This window comes from Rhamphochromis sp. 'chilingali' (genome assembly GCF_963969265.1).
Source record: "Rhamphochromis sp. 'chilingali' genome assembly, chromosome: 22".
NCBI classification, from domain to species: domain Eukaryota; kingdom Metazoa; phylum Chordata; class Actinopteri; order Cichliformes; family Cichlidae; genus Rhamphochromis; species Rhamphochromis sp. 'chilingali'.
Window position 1 is genome coordinate 28243682 of NC_137950.1, and position 13835 is coordinate 28257516.

Below are 13835 nucleotides of genomic sequence, written 5' to 3' on the forward strand. Positions count from 1 at the left end.
AATACATGATGTGCATACATCCTTTCTTCACAGTCACCTTTGCAGTGCGACACATTCATTTGATAAACTCTTTACCATAATGGATTATTTTGTAGTGAAGTTATTTTCCGACTGATTTTGCCTTCCCTCAGTCTTGGTTGTCTTTGAGAGCATAATGACAATGAAGTGTAAGGTGATTGGTATGTTTGTTAATTGCCATTTGGTCCCTTGTAAGTTATAAGTGACCTGTATAAACCTCATATTCTATCAGTTGATGGTGGTGGTGTACTGCATCTGGTGCAGCCTCCTGTTGAGCCAGACCAACATGCAGTTGTGAGTAATACTCCACAGATTATATGAGTTTACAGTAGAACAGCAATGTTGTTTATTTCTTTACTACAGGAAAATAATGAAGAAACATTGACAGCTGTTACAGAGGAGGAAGCAACAGAGACACTTTATGAGGTTTACATCTTTTAATACTTTGTGTACAGGAAACACAGGTGACCAATAAAGCCAGTTGAACAAAAAATCTGTTTATTCTTCTTTCAACATGTTGAGGTGATGGGTCAAAAGAAATGATTGTGACATATGGTGTCTCTGACTGCGCTTCCATCTTGTATGTCCGTGGGAGGGTCAGGATGTTCATGGTTTGGATCACTGCTGATGTTTGGTTCAGAAGGACAGTGTTCTCCTCTAATTGTGGCAATGTTGTGAAGAATCACACATGCCACAATAATGTCACATGCCCTTTCTGGGGTGACCCTGAGTCTTTGCAGGCACTGGAACCGGGCCTTAAGCATTCCGATAGTCATTTCAACTCTGGCTCTTGTCCTGCAATTAGCCAGATTATATCGCTGCTGTGGGCCCGGTTCAGGGTCAGGGTAAGGGGTAAGCAAATAGGGTAAACATGGATACCCCCTATCACCAAGCAAGTAGCCAGTGAACTCTCCTAAGACAGAAGGATACACTTCAGTTCAAATGTCCCTGAAGCAATTGGTCTTTATATATTTTAAAGTATTTTCAACTCACCATGTCCAAATTTTGTGCTCAGTGTACATTCACGGAATATTTGTGAGTCATGGACAGAGCCTGGCCACTTGGCTTCCACATTTGTGATAATGTTGGCAGCATCACATATGATCTTCACAGTGCAGAGAACACAAATTAGCATCCATTACTATGATGAAATAATTTGTTAGTTTGAAATGCTACAGGGAACTATGTACCTGTACATTAATGCTGTGGAAAGACTTCCTGTTCACATAGTCTCCTTCATTTACTGAAGGAGCAATGATTGGAATGTGAGTACCATCTATACAGCCAATCACGCCTGGGAACCCTGAAAATAAATGTAAAATGTAAGTAGTAGTTCAAGTATCATCACATCATGAATTAAGTTTTGGTCATCCTGATACCTGCAATTTTGTGGCATCCCTCTTTGATAAATCTTGTGGGTCTATGACCGGGGAACACCACAAACCAGTACAGGAGACGTTTCAGTGCAACTGTAACATTCCTGACTGCCCGACAGACGGTAGCCTTGGAAACGTGCTCAGCTTCACCAATATTATACAGAAAGCTCCCGTTTGCAAAAAACCGAAGTGCGATACAAATAATATGTAATGAACTGTGAGCATGTCCGCGATGTGTCACATGCGTAATATATGGCCTGAGGATGTTATCCAAATAAATTATAGATTGTGCTGACAAACGGTAACGTTCGCACAGAAAATCATCAGGAAATGATAAAATGTCCAAACGCGCTCTGATCACTCTCTCCCGGCGGAGAGCTCTGCGGAGAATTTGGGCTTCACGATCTACTGGCTCTTCAAGGAAGGGACACGCCATGTCTGACACTTCCTACTGTCAGGTTTCCGACAAAGGGGCGGAGACAGTCAGGGTTAGTTGTAGTAAACCTGCTAGGGGGCAGGTTAGCTTCACGGCGTGTGTCGTCATAGTGACTCACTCAGGCTTCATCTGAACTCGCTTTGTGAAACCGAAAACCCAGAGTTTTCGTTAACTCAGGGTATACTTACTCAGTTTTTCCACTAAACCGGCTTCCTGAAACAGGGCCCAGGAATAATCTCACATAAATACAAATAAACACAAACACATGAGAACAGAGGAAAAACTACAAAAACACAAATGAGCAGAAAAACTAACAACAGCCAAAGACGATTATAAAAACCGAGACAATTAACATCTACTGTTCAAAGCAAGCAAAGCCTTTAAGTAATCTACACCATTTATTACTTTTCCTCGGTTTTCTGGCATCACGCCTGAAGTCGAGGTTCGAATGAACTTAAAACATCTGAGTTTCGTAATGTGTTCTCAGCTTGTTATAATTCTAGACAAAGGGGAGTAGCAATTTTAAAACATAAAAATATTAATTTCACAGTACTCGATACAGTTATATTTCCAGAGGGCAGATTCTTAATCATTAAACTATCTATACTTGATAAAACGCTATGTATTGCAAGTGTATATGGTCCAAATGTTGATGATCCCTCATTCTTTCACGGTTTTTTCAGTGCACTCTCTGAACACTTAGATGGCACACTTGTTCTTGGAGGCGACCTCAACCTGGGACTAAATGAAGACATGGATAGGCTCAACACAGCAGGAACTCAGCGTAATTGGCAGTCCACAAATATAATCAAACAGTATATGAGCGACTTTGGTCTTTGCGATGCATGGCGCTCCCTTCACCCCACCAGTAAGGAATATAGTTTTTTCTCACATGTTCATCACTCCTACTGTCGTCTGGATTATTTTTTTATTATTTATTTCTGCAAATATTAATCTCCTGCTAAAACCAGGCAAAGACCCTGTATATCCCTCAAGCTATCGTCCAATATCCCTTATAAATGTAGACCTTAAAATAATCTGCAAAGCTCTCTCAAAGAGACTGGAGAAAATAACCCCCCTCTTAATTCATCCTGACCAAACTGGTTTCATAAAAGGTAGGCACTCATCAACAAATACACGTAGATTACTTAATTTGATAGACTACTCATACAGTAAAAACCTTGAAACTACAATATTTTCTTTAGACGCAGAAAAAGCATTTGACAGAGTTAACTGGAAATTTCTGTTAACAACTTTACACAAATTTGGTTTTGGATCCTCTTTCATTAACTGGTTAAAAATATTTTATAACTCCCCAACAGCTTGTGTCAGAACAAATGACCAGACATCCTCCAGCTTCTCTCTCCTGAGGGGCACCAGGCAGGGATGCCCACTCTCCCCTTCACTGTTTGCAATTTTTATTGAACCACTAGCAGCAGCAATTAGACAGAATTCAGTAATTAAGGGCATAAAATGCAAGAACATGGAACATAAAATCAGCCTTTATGCGGATGATGTGTTACTCTTTCTCCAAAACTCACAAACCAATATCTCTGGGGTGATTGAATTGATAAACTCTTTTTTTAAGAATATCAGATTACTCAATTAACTGGTCAAAATCTACAGTCCTCCCGATTAATTGCTCTAAATATAAAATATTTAGGTATTAATGTTTCTCCCAAGCTTGCAGATCTAACTAAATTAAACCATATCCCACTTTTAAAGAAGGTAGAAGGTGATCTGACTAGATGGAAATGTTTACCCATGGGAAGGGTTGCTGCTATAAAAATGATGGTCTTACCAAAAATAAATTATTTATTCTCAATGATCCCAACTAAACCGCCACAAGATTGGTTCAGATCTCTAAATTCGTATATGTGCAAATTCCTTTGGAAAAACAAACCCCCACGTATAAGCTTAAAAACACTACAAAAGACCAAGGATAAAGGAGGACTAGAACTACCTAACTTTCAGCACTACTTTTTAGCCAACAGGCTTCAGTTTATCTCAGGATGGCTAAAACACACCCTCTTAGATGAACCTTGGCTAGATGTAGAACAAGCACTTTGCAATAATCTAGAGATTTCAGATCTACCATTTATCAGCTCAAACATCCAACGACATGAATGCTTTAAAAGCATCAACATCAGCTCTTCTCTGACAGCATGGTGGGAGTTTCTGAAGTTGACAGCGTCTTCATTAATCCCATGCAAACGTACACCTATCTGGAACAACCCTGACATATTACAAAACAATAATATGATAAACTTTCCAGATTGGAGTGGTAAAGGAATCAAATACTTAGAACATATACTAGAAGGAACATAATTTATTTCATTTGACGGACTAGTTACACAATATGGGATCAACAAGAAAAGATTTTTAGAATATCAACAAATTAAATTCATAGTAAAAAAGAAATTTAAACCGGGTCAAGTTGAACTACAAACACCACCAAGTGTGGTTCAATTTCTTACTCTTAAACCCCCCAAATTACTATCCAAAATATACAGAATGCTTTCTAAAACGGATGAATCAATATCCCTTCCTATTGCAAAATGGGAAGCGGATTTATCAGTTAACTTAGACCAAAACTTCTGGTCTCAGATTTGCTTAAAAACCTTTCATCTAATTAGAAATCCCAGTCTTCAATTAATTCAATACAAAATATTACATAGAGTGCACTATACAGGTCATCGGATGTTCAAGATGGGCTTTACGTCTACCAACAACTGCTCACACTGCCAAACCAATTCACCGGACAATTATATCCACGCTCTTTGGTTCTGTCCACCAGTTCAGAAGTTTTGGCGCGAGATATGTGAAGACTTATCGAAGTGTCTGAAATGTAACATTCCAACTTCCCCCTTAGTGTGTTTGTTGGGCAGCTTAGATAATGTCACTTCAGAAAAGAATATCGCCCATATGGTTTTCATTGCCCTATGCATAGCCAAGAAAACAGTCCTCATGAACTGGAAAAATAAAAATAATCTTAATTCTAACCAATATAGAAATTATCTATTAGATTACATTAGTCTTGATATTAAGATATGTAGGCTGTTACATCTTGCAGGAGCTCTCCTCTCTTCAGGAACTCACTCTGCAGGAGGGGGAGATACAGGAGAGGTGGAGGAAGATTTCAGCCTGGGCGTCTATTGGGGTCACTTGCCCCTCCCTTCCTTCTCTCCCCATCTCCAGCTGCCTCCCTCTTCCCGCTCCACCACAACCACCCACACATGCAGGGCCTTGGAGTAGGGGTATGTCACCAGGGTGCAGGGGAGGCATCCCCCCCCGTCCCCTTCTGGCTGCCTGTGCCTCAATTTTATCCCACAACTTAGACATTCACATTACTCACACTCTCATAACACATACATATAGGATCTTGGGAGTGTGCCGCTACACGGAATCCAAAAGACCATCAGGGTGTACACCCCACCCCTGGCGTCGTTGCCCACCTCTCAAGGTTAAATACACATAGACATTGAGGGCTAGCAGGAGGGACCATGCGCTTACCTGCTGCTCTCTGGCAGGTAGCTCCATGCCCTCCTGGGTTTTAAATGCACCTTAGAACACACATGCATCAACACTACATATGAGTAGGCGGAAGAAGGTTTGGAGTCTTCTCACACCCCCGTTCTCTGCAGCCTGTTGGAGCAGGGGGGCTAGGAGGAGGAGTCAATTTTCCGATTCAAATCAATTTTAGCCAGAATCTCAGGTTAACGCTCACAAAACTATTTCAACAACCGCCAAACAGCTAAAAAAGTAAATGTGAGCAGGTAAACGGATTCTGCACAAAGATGCATCGTTCACTCGATGGCATGTACACAGACACACCATCGAGGCTGAAATTCAAGTGTCACTCGCCAACCAAAATTCAAAAGCAAAAGAAGATCAAAACTACGCTTCACGTTTGATAAACATAGTCATGAATTCCCTCTTACTTTTGCTGTTTTGCTTCTACCATGATACAAATCACACTTCCTGCACAGCTCTTTCTCTCTCAGTGTACTTCAAGAACAGCTTCCCATCTAAAATCTTTGTTTTCTGCATTATTTGCTTGCTTATTAAGCACCAGTCTACTGTTGTGTACAATGCTGCCAGGCGGTAAGGGTTTTTTTTTAAGGACCTCCGACATGACAGTCTAATTTCTGCTGTTCAGTACTGAAGACATTTAAACTTTTGCTAAATTGCAAAACGCTGTGTCTCTAATTAAACCTCTGTAACTTTGCTCTGCTTCAGTTCAGCAGCATCAGGTAATGTAGTAGTTGTTGATTCATGGTTTTCTTCAGTTTTTGATCCACTGCAGAATATTTTTAAGGTTATCTGCTATAAAAAGCTAGGCCAGGAAAATCTCCTTTGTGTTTTTCTGTGTTTCATTGTCAGTTACTTTGACACAAAGGCATCTGCTCTGAGGCTTACACCTCTGATGAAGTCTCACAAGCGTCAGTACTGATAAATGATCAGAATTATAATATTTCTGACACTCTGACTCAAAATTGAAGTGAATCGAATCGAGGATTGTAGAAATCATCGATACCCGGCTCCAATTGTATATATGTGACTTAAGACTTAAGCAGTGTATTAACTTAACTGTTCACAAGAATATTGATTTTATACCTGAAGTCTCTGATTTAAGCAGGCAGGTAGTGCTCAATTGGTTGATTTTATATGAAAGAAGGATGAGATAACATGTCAAACACCACCTTTTCACCTAAGCCTGGGCTAACGAAGAAGCTCAATGTTATGATATCAGTTACTTTTACATATCTACACCCCGCCACCTCCAAACAGGAGTTTTGGTTTTCTCGAGCCAGCTAACCAGCCCCTCATAAAGAACTCTCCTCGGTGTGAACTTTCATGTGTTTCTTAAGAAGTACGCTTTGGTTAAATTTCCGTTCACACTTATCACAACCGAATGGTTTCTCTCCTGTGTGAATTATTCCATGTTTACTAAGCGACTTCTTTTCATTAAATGTTTTACCACAAATATCACAGTGGAACGGTCTCTCTCCTGAGTGGACTATCATATGCCTCTTAAGCCCACATTGAGCTCTGTAGGTTTTTCCACAAAGCTGACAGCCAAACGGTTTCTCTCCTGTGTGGCATTTCATGTGCTGCCTAAGATCATCCTTTACATTAAATCTTTTATCACAAACATTGCAATTAAATGATTTCTCCCCTTTGTGGCGTCTGGTGTGTCTTTTGAGACTGCACTGTTGTTTAAATCTTCTACCACAAATGTCACAACTAAAAGGCTTCTCTCCTGTGTGAACTCTCATGTGTCTTTTAAGATTAAAGCGATGTCTGAATCTGTGTCCACAGTCATTGCAGACGTATCGTTTCTCTGCTTTGCCTACGCTCATCTTTGAATCTGCTTTCTGCTTCACCCTGGAGCATTTCTTATTAAGCAGATGGCTGGAAGGTGTTCTTCCTGAATGACTTGTCACGTGACTCTGAAGAGACTGCTTGGAGAGAAAGTCTTTACCGCACTCGGAGCAGCTGAAGGATGTTTTAGCAGGATTTGAATCCGACTCCTTCTGATTACTGTCTCTGTCTTTAGTTTTAGGTCGACAATTGGACAAAGGTTCCTGCCATTCATCATCATCATCAGTAGCATCATCATCACTGTTGTTACCATCAACACTGACTTCTGCCTCAAAAGCAGCTGAAGCTTGTTTATCAGTATTAGGCTCTGAATCTCTGCGTGGATCTGAGTTTGTGGTCGTTACTGGTGCTCCACCTGTTTCTGTTTTTATGTGATTAGCTGAGCTGCTGATTGGAGGCTCATCCTCTTCCTCTTTTTTAACTTCAACTTTAACCTCTTTTTTAAAACTTTGCCTTTGATGCAGCTCTGACAACTGAGGTTTCAAATCATCATCATCACCATCTTCACTCTTCACAGGAACGCCAGTGATGAGGAGCCCATTAGGTGGCTTTTCCTCCTGAGTGCTCCAGGTTTCCTCCTGCTCTTCTTTTATGTGGAGGTTTGGGTATTGCTGCTCCAGAGTTTGGATCCATTCAGGTGAAACTTCTTCTTTTTTAATAACCAACAGCTGTGGGATATCTGCAGGAAACAATGAAACATGTAGGTAAATTGTGTGATGTTTATATGAATTCTACATCAGCACAGAGCTGTCCCATTATCTAAAAAGAAAAAAGACAAAATAAGAAATATTAACATATTTTAAAATATGGAGAAAAGAGCCTTGTAATGCATTTACGGTGGTCCTACAGAAAAACGTGTTTATAGGCCTGATGTCACAGTTGTTGAAGGAAATACAGAAGTAGCACAGCATCTGTTTAATGATCAGTCCAGAATGCTCAGAATGAAAAACATTAAATATGATTCATCAAAGTCAGGTGAGGCGTGCCCGACATGTTCTCTCAGGTGGAGACGCTGGAGTAGGCCCAGGACACGCTGGAGAGATTACATCTCTCGGCTCGCTTTGGAATGTCTTGACGTTCCCAAGAATACAGCAGATGCATGGATAGGTATCAGACTGGCACTCAATATCACCAAATTTCCAAAGAAAAGGTGTTTGTGTGGTCTCGGAAAGGCTGGATTCTTGCAGCCCTAACTTATTGTGATTGTGTAGTTCTTCCTGTTATGTTTCATGTAAATGGGTTAGTGAGCTTCTCGCTATGATAGAAATTCAAGCTAGGCTATCAAAGAGCGATATCGTTGTTGTACTTTCTATACCAAGTGTGTGAATTCCTGATTTGTTATATATGAAAAAACAATTGTCCCCTAACCTTATTGTGCAACCTTTGGCAAAAGCATCTTAGTCAGATTTGAGCCTGGACTTTGACCAGACCACTGCAGAGGCTCCGTTTTGTTTTGCTTCTTTGAGCCATTCGGAGATGGACGTACAATACTGATGTGTTTTGGATCACTGCTCAAGTGCTCTTGAGCTTGAGTTTTATGCTAGATGTAAGGGAACTTGATTTAACAGGCAATAATCAGGCCTCAGTGTGGCCACTGAAATTGAACTCAGCTTTCAAAAAAATGTGATTAATCAGTTAATTCATGATTTTTTACACTTTTCACACAGGGCCAGGTAGGTTTGGATATTTTTTCCCTTGTTTTTGTACGTGTAAATGTGACAAATATACAAAAAAATAAAATAAAATAAGGGGCAAATGCTTTTTCCATAGCATACACTATGACAATGTAATTTGAGTGCATTTTATTTTGTTTTCTAACACTGTACAGTTTGCAGAGACGCCATTTACCATATGTAGACTGGGGTGTACCTGAGAAGGAATCCAGTAGAATCTTTGTGTCACCTCTCAAAGAACTGAAGTAATGATTGTGGAAAATTATATCATGAAATATCACATTTTACAGTTACCATGGACTGACACGTGCTAAACTTGAACATTAATCAATTTTTAAAAATTTAATTAAATTAAAAATTACAGAAACATATTAAGGATTTTCTGAAATTACAGTTCAAAAATAATATAACAATGTGGTAATTTAAACACAATAGACTGATTATTTGCTGGCTGTGCCTTTATTTTGTTTTTACAAAATAATTTTGTTTTTAATATATAGCAGTATTATATGGCAGTAACTGTGGATAAATGTGTGGACAACTTCAAATCCACTTCTCTTGCATATTTCCACAACCATATCCATAATCACATACTGTGTATGCTATCGTTGTATATAGTGTATTATCTTACTTATTTTATATTTGTTCCTATTTTATTTGTATTTTTGGTATTTTCCTTCTGCTATCTGTACCTGAGATGAGGTAACACAAAGATTTCCCCGCCGTGGGATCAATAAAGTCTTATCTCATCTTATCTTATCTTATCTTAATTTTGTGTGACCTTTTCTTCAGACAGCATTAAAATGTTTGATATTTTATTATGATGTGTAAAATTATTAATTATAATGTATTATATGTGTCCAAACCTGTACTGGTCTAAAGTAAAGTTATTTTTGTAAATAATATTTAAAAAAATGACTGCTTTCATTGTGTTTCTGCATCAGCAGCACCGTAATGTCGACAATAGAGGAGCAAGAAAATTTGACTTCGCCGATGAGGGTAATCGTTTGCCATAACGCGATGCAGCGATTAACAGCAATGAAATCTGATTATTCTTACCAGAGGTTTGGTTTACATTCTCGTCCTGCTCCGGCTGGACTCCGAGGGTTTTAATATCAGGTTTTTCTTCTAAATCCAGACTTTCTCCGCCCTGCTCCCGATAATAATCCACCTCCTTCATGCTGTCTTCATTTGTCTCGTCTCTAGAATAAACTGCAGGTTCGTCTGAGAGAAGCTGGGCCTCGGCAGAACCGAACACCGCACAAACACATGCCGATTACATTCTTCTCCACGTGACTGTATTATCAGAGCCGGACCCAAACAGAGCGCACGTTCTCATAAATTAGCACAGGCATCCGCACGGACACCTTTGATACCGAAACTTGTCCTGAAGCGAGGTTCTTTAAAAACCACTGTCACGTGACCAGTGACGTTTCACGTCATCAGCCCTTCACTGCAACTTTCTTCGGTTTTGGTGGTCTAAGTTTTATCTTAGGTTGTGATTATAATATAGATAAGCTTCCAGAAAAGCTCTCGATGTTTCACAAACAAGTTCTATTAGCTTGGTCCCTTATATATAAACACAACTTTACACCCCATACGTATTCAATTTGGAATAATAGGAACATAGTGTATAAAAATAAATCATTATTTTTTTCTAGGTGGGTTGAGAAACGGATCGTTTTAGTGAATCAGCTGTTTAATCCTAATGGGCAGCTTATGTCCTATTCAGAATTCTTAAACACCTATAAATTTCCAGCCACACCCAAAGAATATGCCATATTATTTGATGCAATACCTACGGGTATTATAATGCTTTTTAAAGGTATTCAACCTTGCATATCATCTGTTTCTCTCCCCAACCCTTTAGATTCACACATAGGAAGAATCTGTCTAACAAACCACAGCAAAAGTAATAAGAATATCCGTGCTTTGTTCCAGACAGAATCTCTAACTATTCCACATGTGGTCTCTTATTGGAATTTCTTCGTCAGTGACATTAACTGGAAAAGAGTATGGACAATTCCTAACAAGTATCTGGTAACGAATAAAGTGAAGGATGTCTCATTTAAAATACTGCACAAATTTTATCCTGCTAATCATTACATGACGAAGTTCAAAAGGGACATAAATGTGAGCTGTGGATTTTGTGGAAGCCATCCTGAGACTGTGCAACACCTCTTCTGGATCTGTTCATACGCTAGAACATTTTGGAAAGACTTCAGTAGATTCATTGCTGGACATCTCTATAATGACTTTACTGTGAAATGGGAAAATGTTGTATTTTGTTTCTTTCGAAGGCAAAAAAAATAAGTTTACTAATAACTAATAAGTTTACTTTATAATAAACTTATTAGTTATCTTAGCTAAATTTTATTTTCACAAATGCAAATACAGTAACAAAAAACCTAATTTTAAACATTACTATAATGATGTTTTATGTTACATAAAATTGATTAGTGGATCACTTAACAAAAAGGCTATGAAAACTATTACTATTTGTAGTAATTACAAATTTTTTGAATGTTTGTAATTCTTTGTATTACACCCCCTGGCATATGTTAATTTTGTTCTGATTGTATACATGTTCTGTATACTGTTTCTTAATAAAGTTTAATATTTTGAAAAAAAAAAAACTTTCTTCGGTTTGAAGCTTCTGTTAATAAACACTGTTTATTAAACAGTCCCAGAAATAGCTGATAAATCAAACGTAATCTTTTTTAAACACTGTTATAAGACTAGACAAGACTAAGAAAAGAATAAAATAAGACGTTTGGGACCCCATCATCAGCTGCGAAGCTGCAGCAGGTGTGTTTTTAAGTGAAACTTGTCTAAATCTGTTAAATACGTTTAAACTGGAAAGTGTTTGCGGAGTATTGTTGGTGTGTGGGTCTGCATATGTCGTGTCTTTTTAGTAAGTAAGTAAGTAAGTAAACTTTATTTATTAAGTGCTTTTCACAGACAGGCAATCACAAAGCGCTGTACACAAATATTAAAATATTAAAATAAACAATAAAATCAATAGACATTATATACAATGTAAAAGATCAAATGTAAATAATGTAAAAAATATATAAAATATGTAGATCAACAAAAGGCTTGTTTGAACAGAAGAGTTTTTAACTGTTTTTTAAAAGAATCCACAGAGTCAAGCAAACGTAATTGTGGTAAACTGTTCCACAGCCTTGGTGCAACAGACTGAAAGGCTCTGTCCCCTTTTGTCTTCAATCGTGTACGGGTAACAACTAAGAGACTCTGAGTCTGTGAGTGGAGATGACGAGCAGCAGTGTATTTTAAAAGAAGCTTGGATAAGTAATCTGAAGCCTGGCCATTTAGTGCTCTGTATGTTAAAACAAGAATTTTAAAGCGAATTCTAAACTCTATTGGGAGCCAATGTAAAGAATATAAGATGGGAGTGATGTGAACACGCTTGGTAGAGCGAGTTAGTAGTCTGGCTGCTGCGTTTTGTATTGCCTGGAGGCGACAGAGAGATGATTTATCCAAGCTAGTAAACAGGGAATTACAGTAATCTAAGTGTGATGACACAAATGCATGAATGAGTTTTTCCAGTTCAGCTGAGGAAACCATATGTCGCAGTTTAGACATGTTTCTTAAATGATAGAAACAGGAACGAGACAAAGATTTTACATGAGAGTCAAGGCCCAGAGAAGAGTCAAATATTACTCCAAGATTTCGAATATTTGACTTGACAGATGGACAGAAAGAGGCAAGAACCTGACTGATTTTAGAATGTAGCTCAGGAGGAGCTATGATCATGGTCTCGGTCTTGTTAGTATTTAGAACAAGGTAGTTGCTTGAAAGCCAATTTACCATTTTATTACCAGCTATTTAATTCAGAGACGACACTGAAGACTCAACAACTTGTTAACTGAAGTTAACAACAAAAAATTAATTTCAGTGTATGACAATGATGTATTTATTAATTAGAAATTAAAAACGGACACGCAGTCTTTTCAGAACTTTTATTGATGACCTGAGATTGAAACAGTAAGCCGCGTCAATGTTTAAGTTGTATTGCCTTCAATTATCCACCAGATGTCGCTGTTATTAGTGACATTTTTTAACTCCGCTTTAAACCACTGAATACATAAAAAAAAAATAATAATAATAAAGTAACAAAAATATGAAAAGTAAAAACATGCAGTGCATGATCTTCACACCACAGAAAATGAATCTTTTCTTGCCGGGATGGCTTCATTTTATTTATATATGGATTGTCTGCAGGCTGTGCAAAACGCTGCAGCTATTCACATGTGACACCATTGCTACCTCGGGTACGCTGGTTTCCTTCCCATTTTAAGATCCTGGTCATTTAGAGCCTTGCATGGACTGGCACCAGTCTACATCTCTGATCTGCTACAGCCCTATGTCCCTGGCAGGTCCCAGAGGTCATCCGATCAGGGCTTACTTGCTATAAAAAAAGACTAAGATGAGAACTAAGGGTGATAAAGATTTTGCCACTGTGGCCCCTAGGTTGTGGAACTCTCTCTCCCAAACCTTAAGAACTGTGGACTCAGAAGTTGTTTTAAAAAACAACTCAAAACTCACCTTTTTAAAACTGCTTTTGATTAATTTTTGCCTGTTTTATATTGTCTGTTTTACCATTTATTATCTGATATCTTATGTGCAGTACTTTGTGACTCTGTCTAGAAAGGTGCTTTATAAATAAAATGTTATTTTTTTATTTATATACAATTGAAGAAAGTGACCCCAGCTTTAGGTTCATACATGCAGTTGTAATGTTGCAATCATAAAATTTGTACTCCAAATACATTTTCCAAACTACACCTTCTATAATTATTCATAGTTGGACCACTGCTCTACATCAGAACAAACATCAGAAGCAGTAATGAGCTCACTGATTGTTCCATGCAAAAGTTTTATGGCAATTTTCATTTTAATGGAGAGAAACAGAATATCATCTAG

The 13835-nt window shown here is 38.3% G+C and overlaps 1 protein-coding gene across 3 annotated transcripts; it reads right to left on the reverse strand.

Annotated features, from left to right (window-relative positions):
• LOC308390364 (uncharacterized protein) lies at positions 1 to 10279 on the reverse strand. Of its 3 annotated transcripts, none has more exons than XM_080872305.1 (5): positions 9948 to 10279; positions 7316 to 7894; positions 1209 to 1321; positions 1012 to 1123; positions 1 to 813 (listed from the first exon to the last, which is right to left on the reverse strand). In XM_080872305.1, exons 1-5 carry the CDS (start codon positions 10066 to 10068, stop codon positions 791 to 793), a joined length of 948 nt encoding a protein of 315 aa, XP_080728431.1. In that variant the 5' UTR covers positions 10069 to 10279; the 3' UTR covers positions 1 to 790. The 3 variants fall into 3 exon arrangements, with proteins under 3 accessions (XP_080728431.1, XP_080728430.1, XP_080728429.1); XM_080872304.1 differs by having other exon boundaries at positions 1 to 931; XM_080872303.1 differs by lacking the exons at positions 1 to 813; positions 1012 to 1123; positions 1209 to 1321 and having other exon boundaries at positions 1357 to 7894.
• Between the last annotated feature and the right edge of the window lie 3556 nt (positions 10280 to 13835).

Bases quoted from the DNA above. Each gene is read 5' to 3' on its own strand.
- LOC308390364 (XM_080872303.1), bottom strand. From the start codon at position 10,068: ATGAAGGAGGTGGATTATTATCGGGAGCAGGGCGGAGAAAGTCTGGAT. The intron at 7,895-9,947 runs GTAAGAATAATC...TGTTTCCTGCAG, and splicing joins GAATGTAAACCAAACCTCTG to ATATCCCACAGCTGTTGGTT.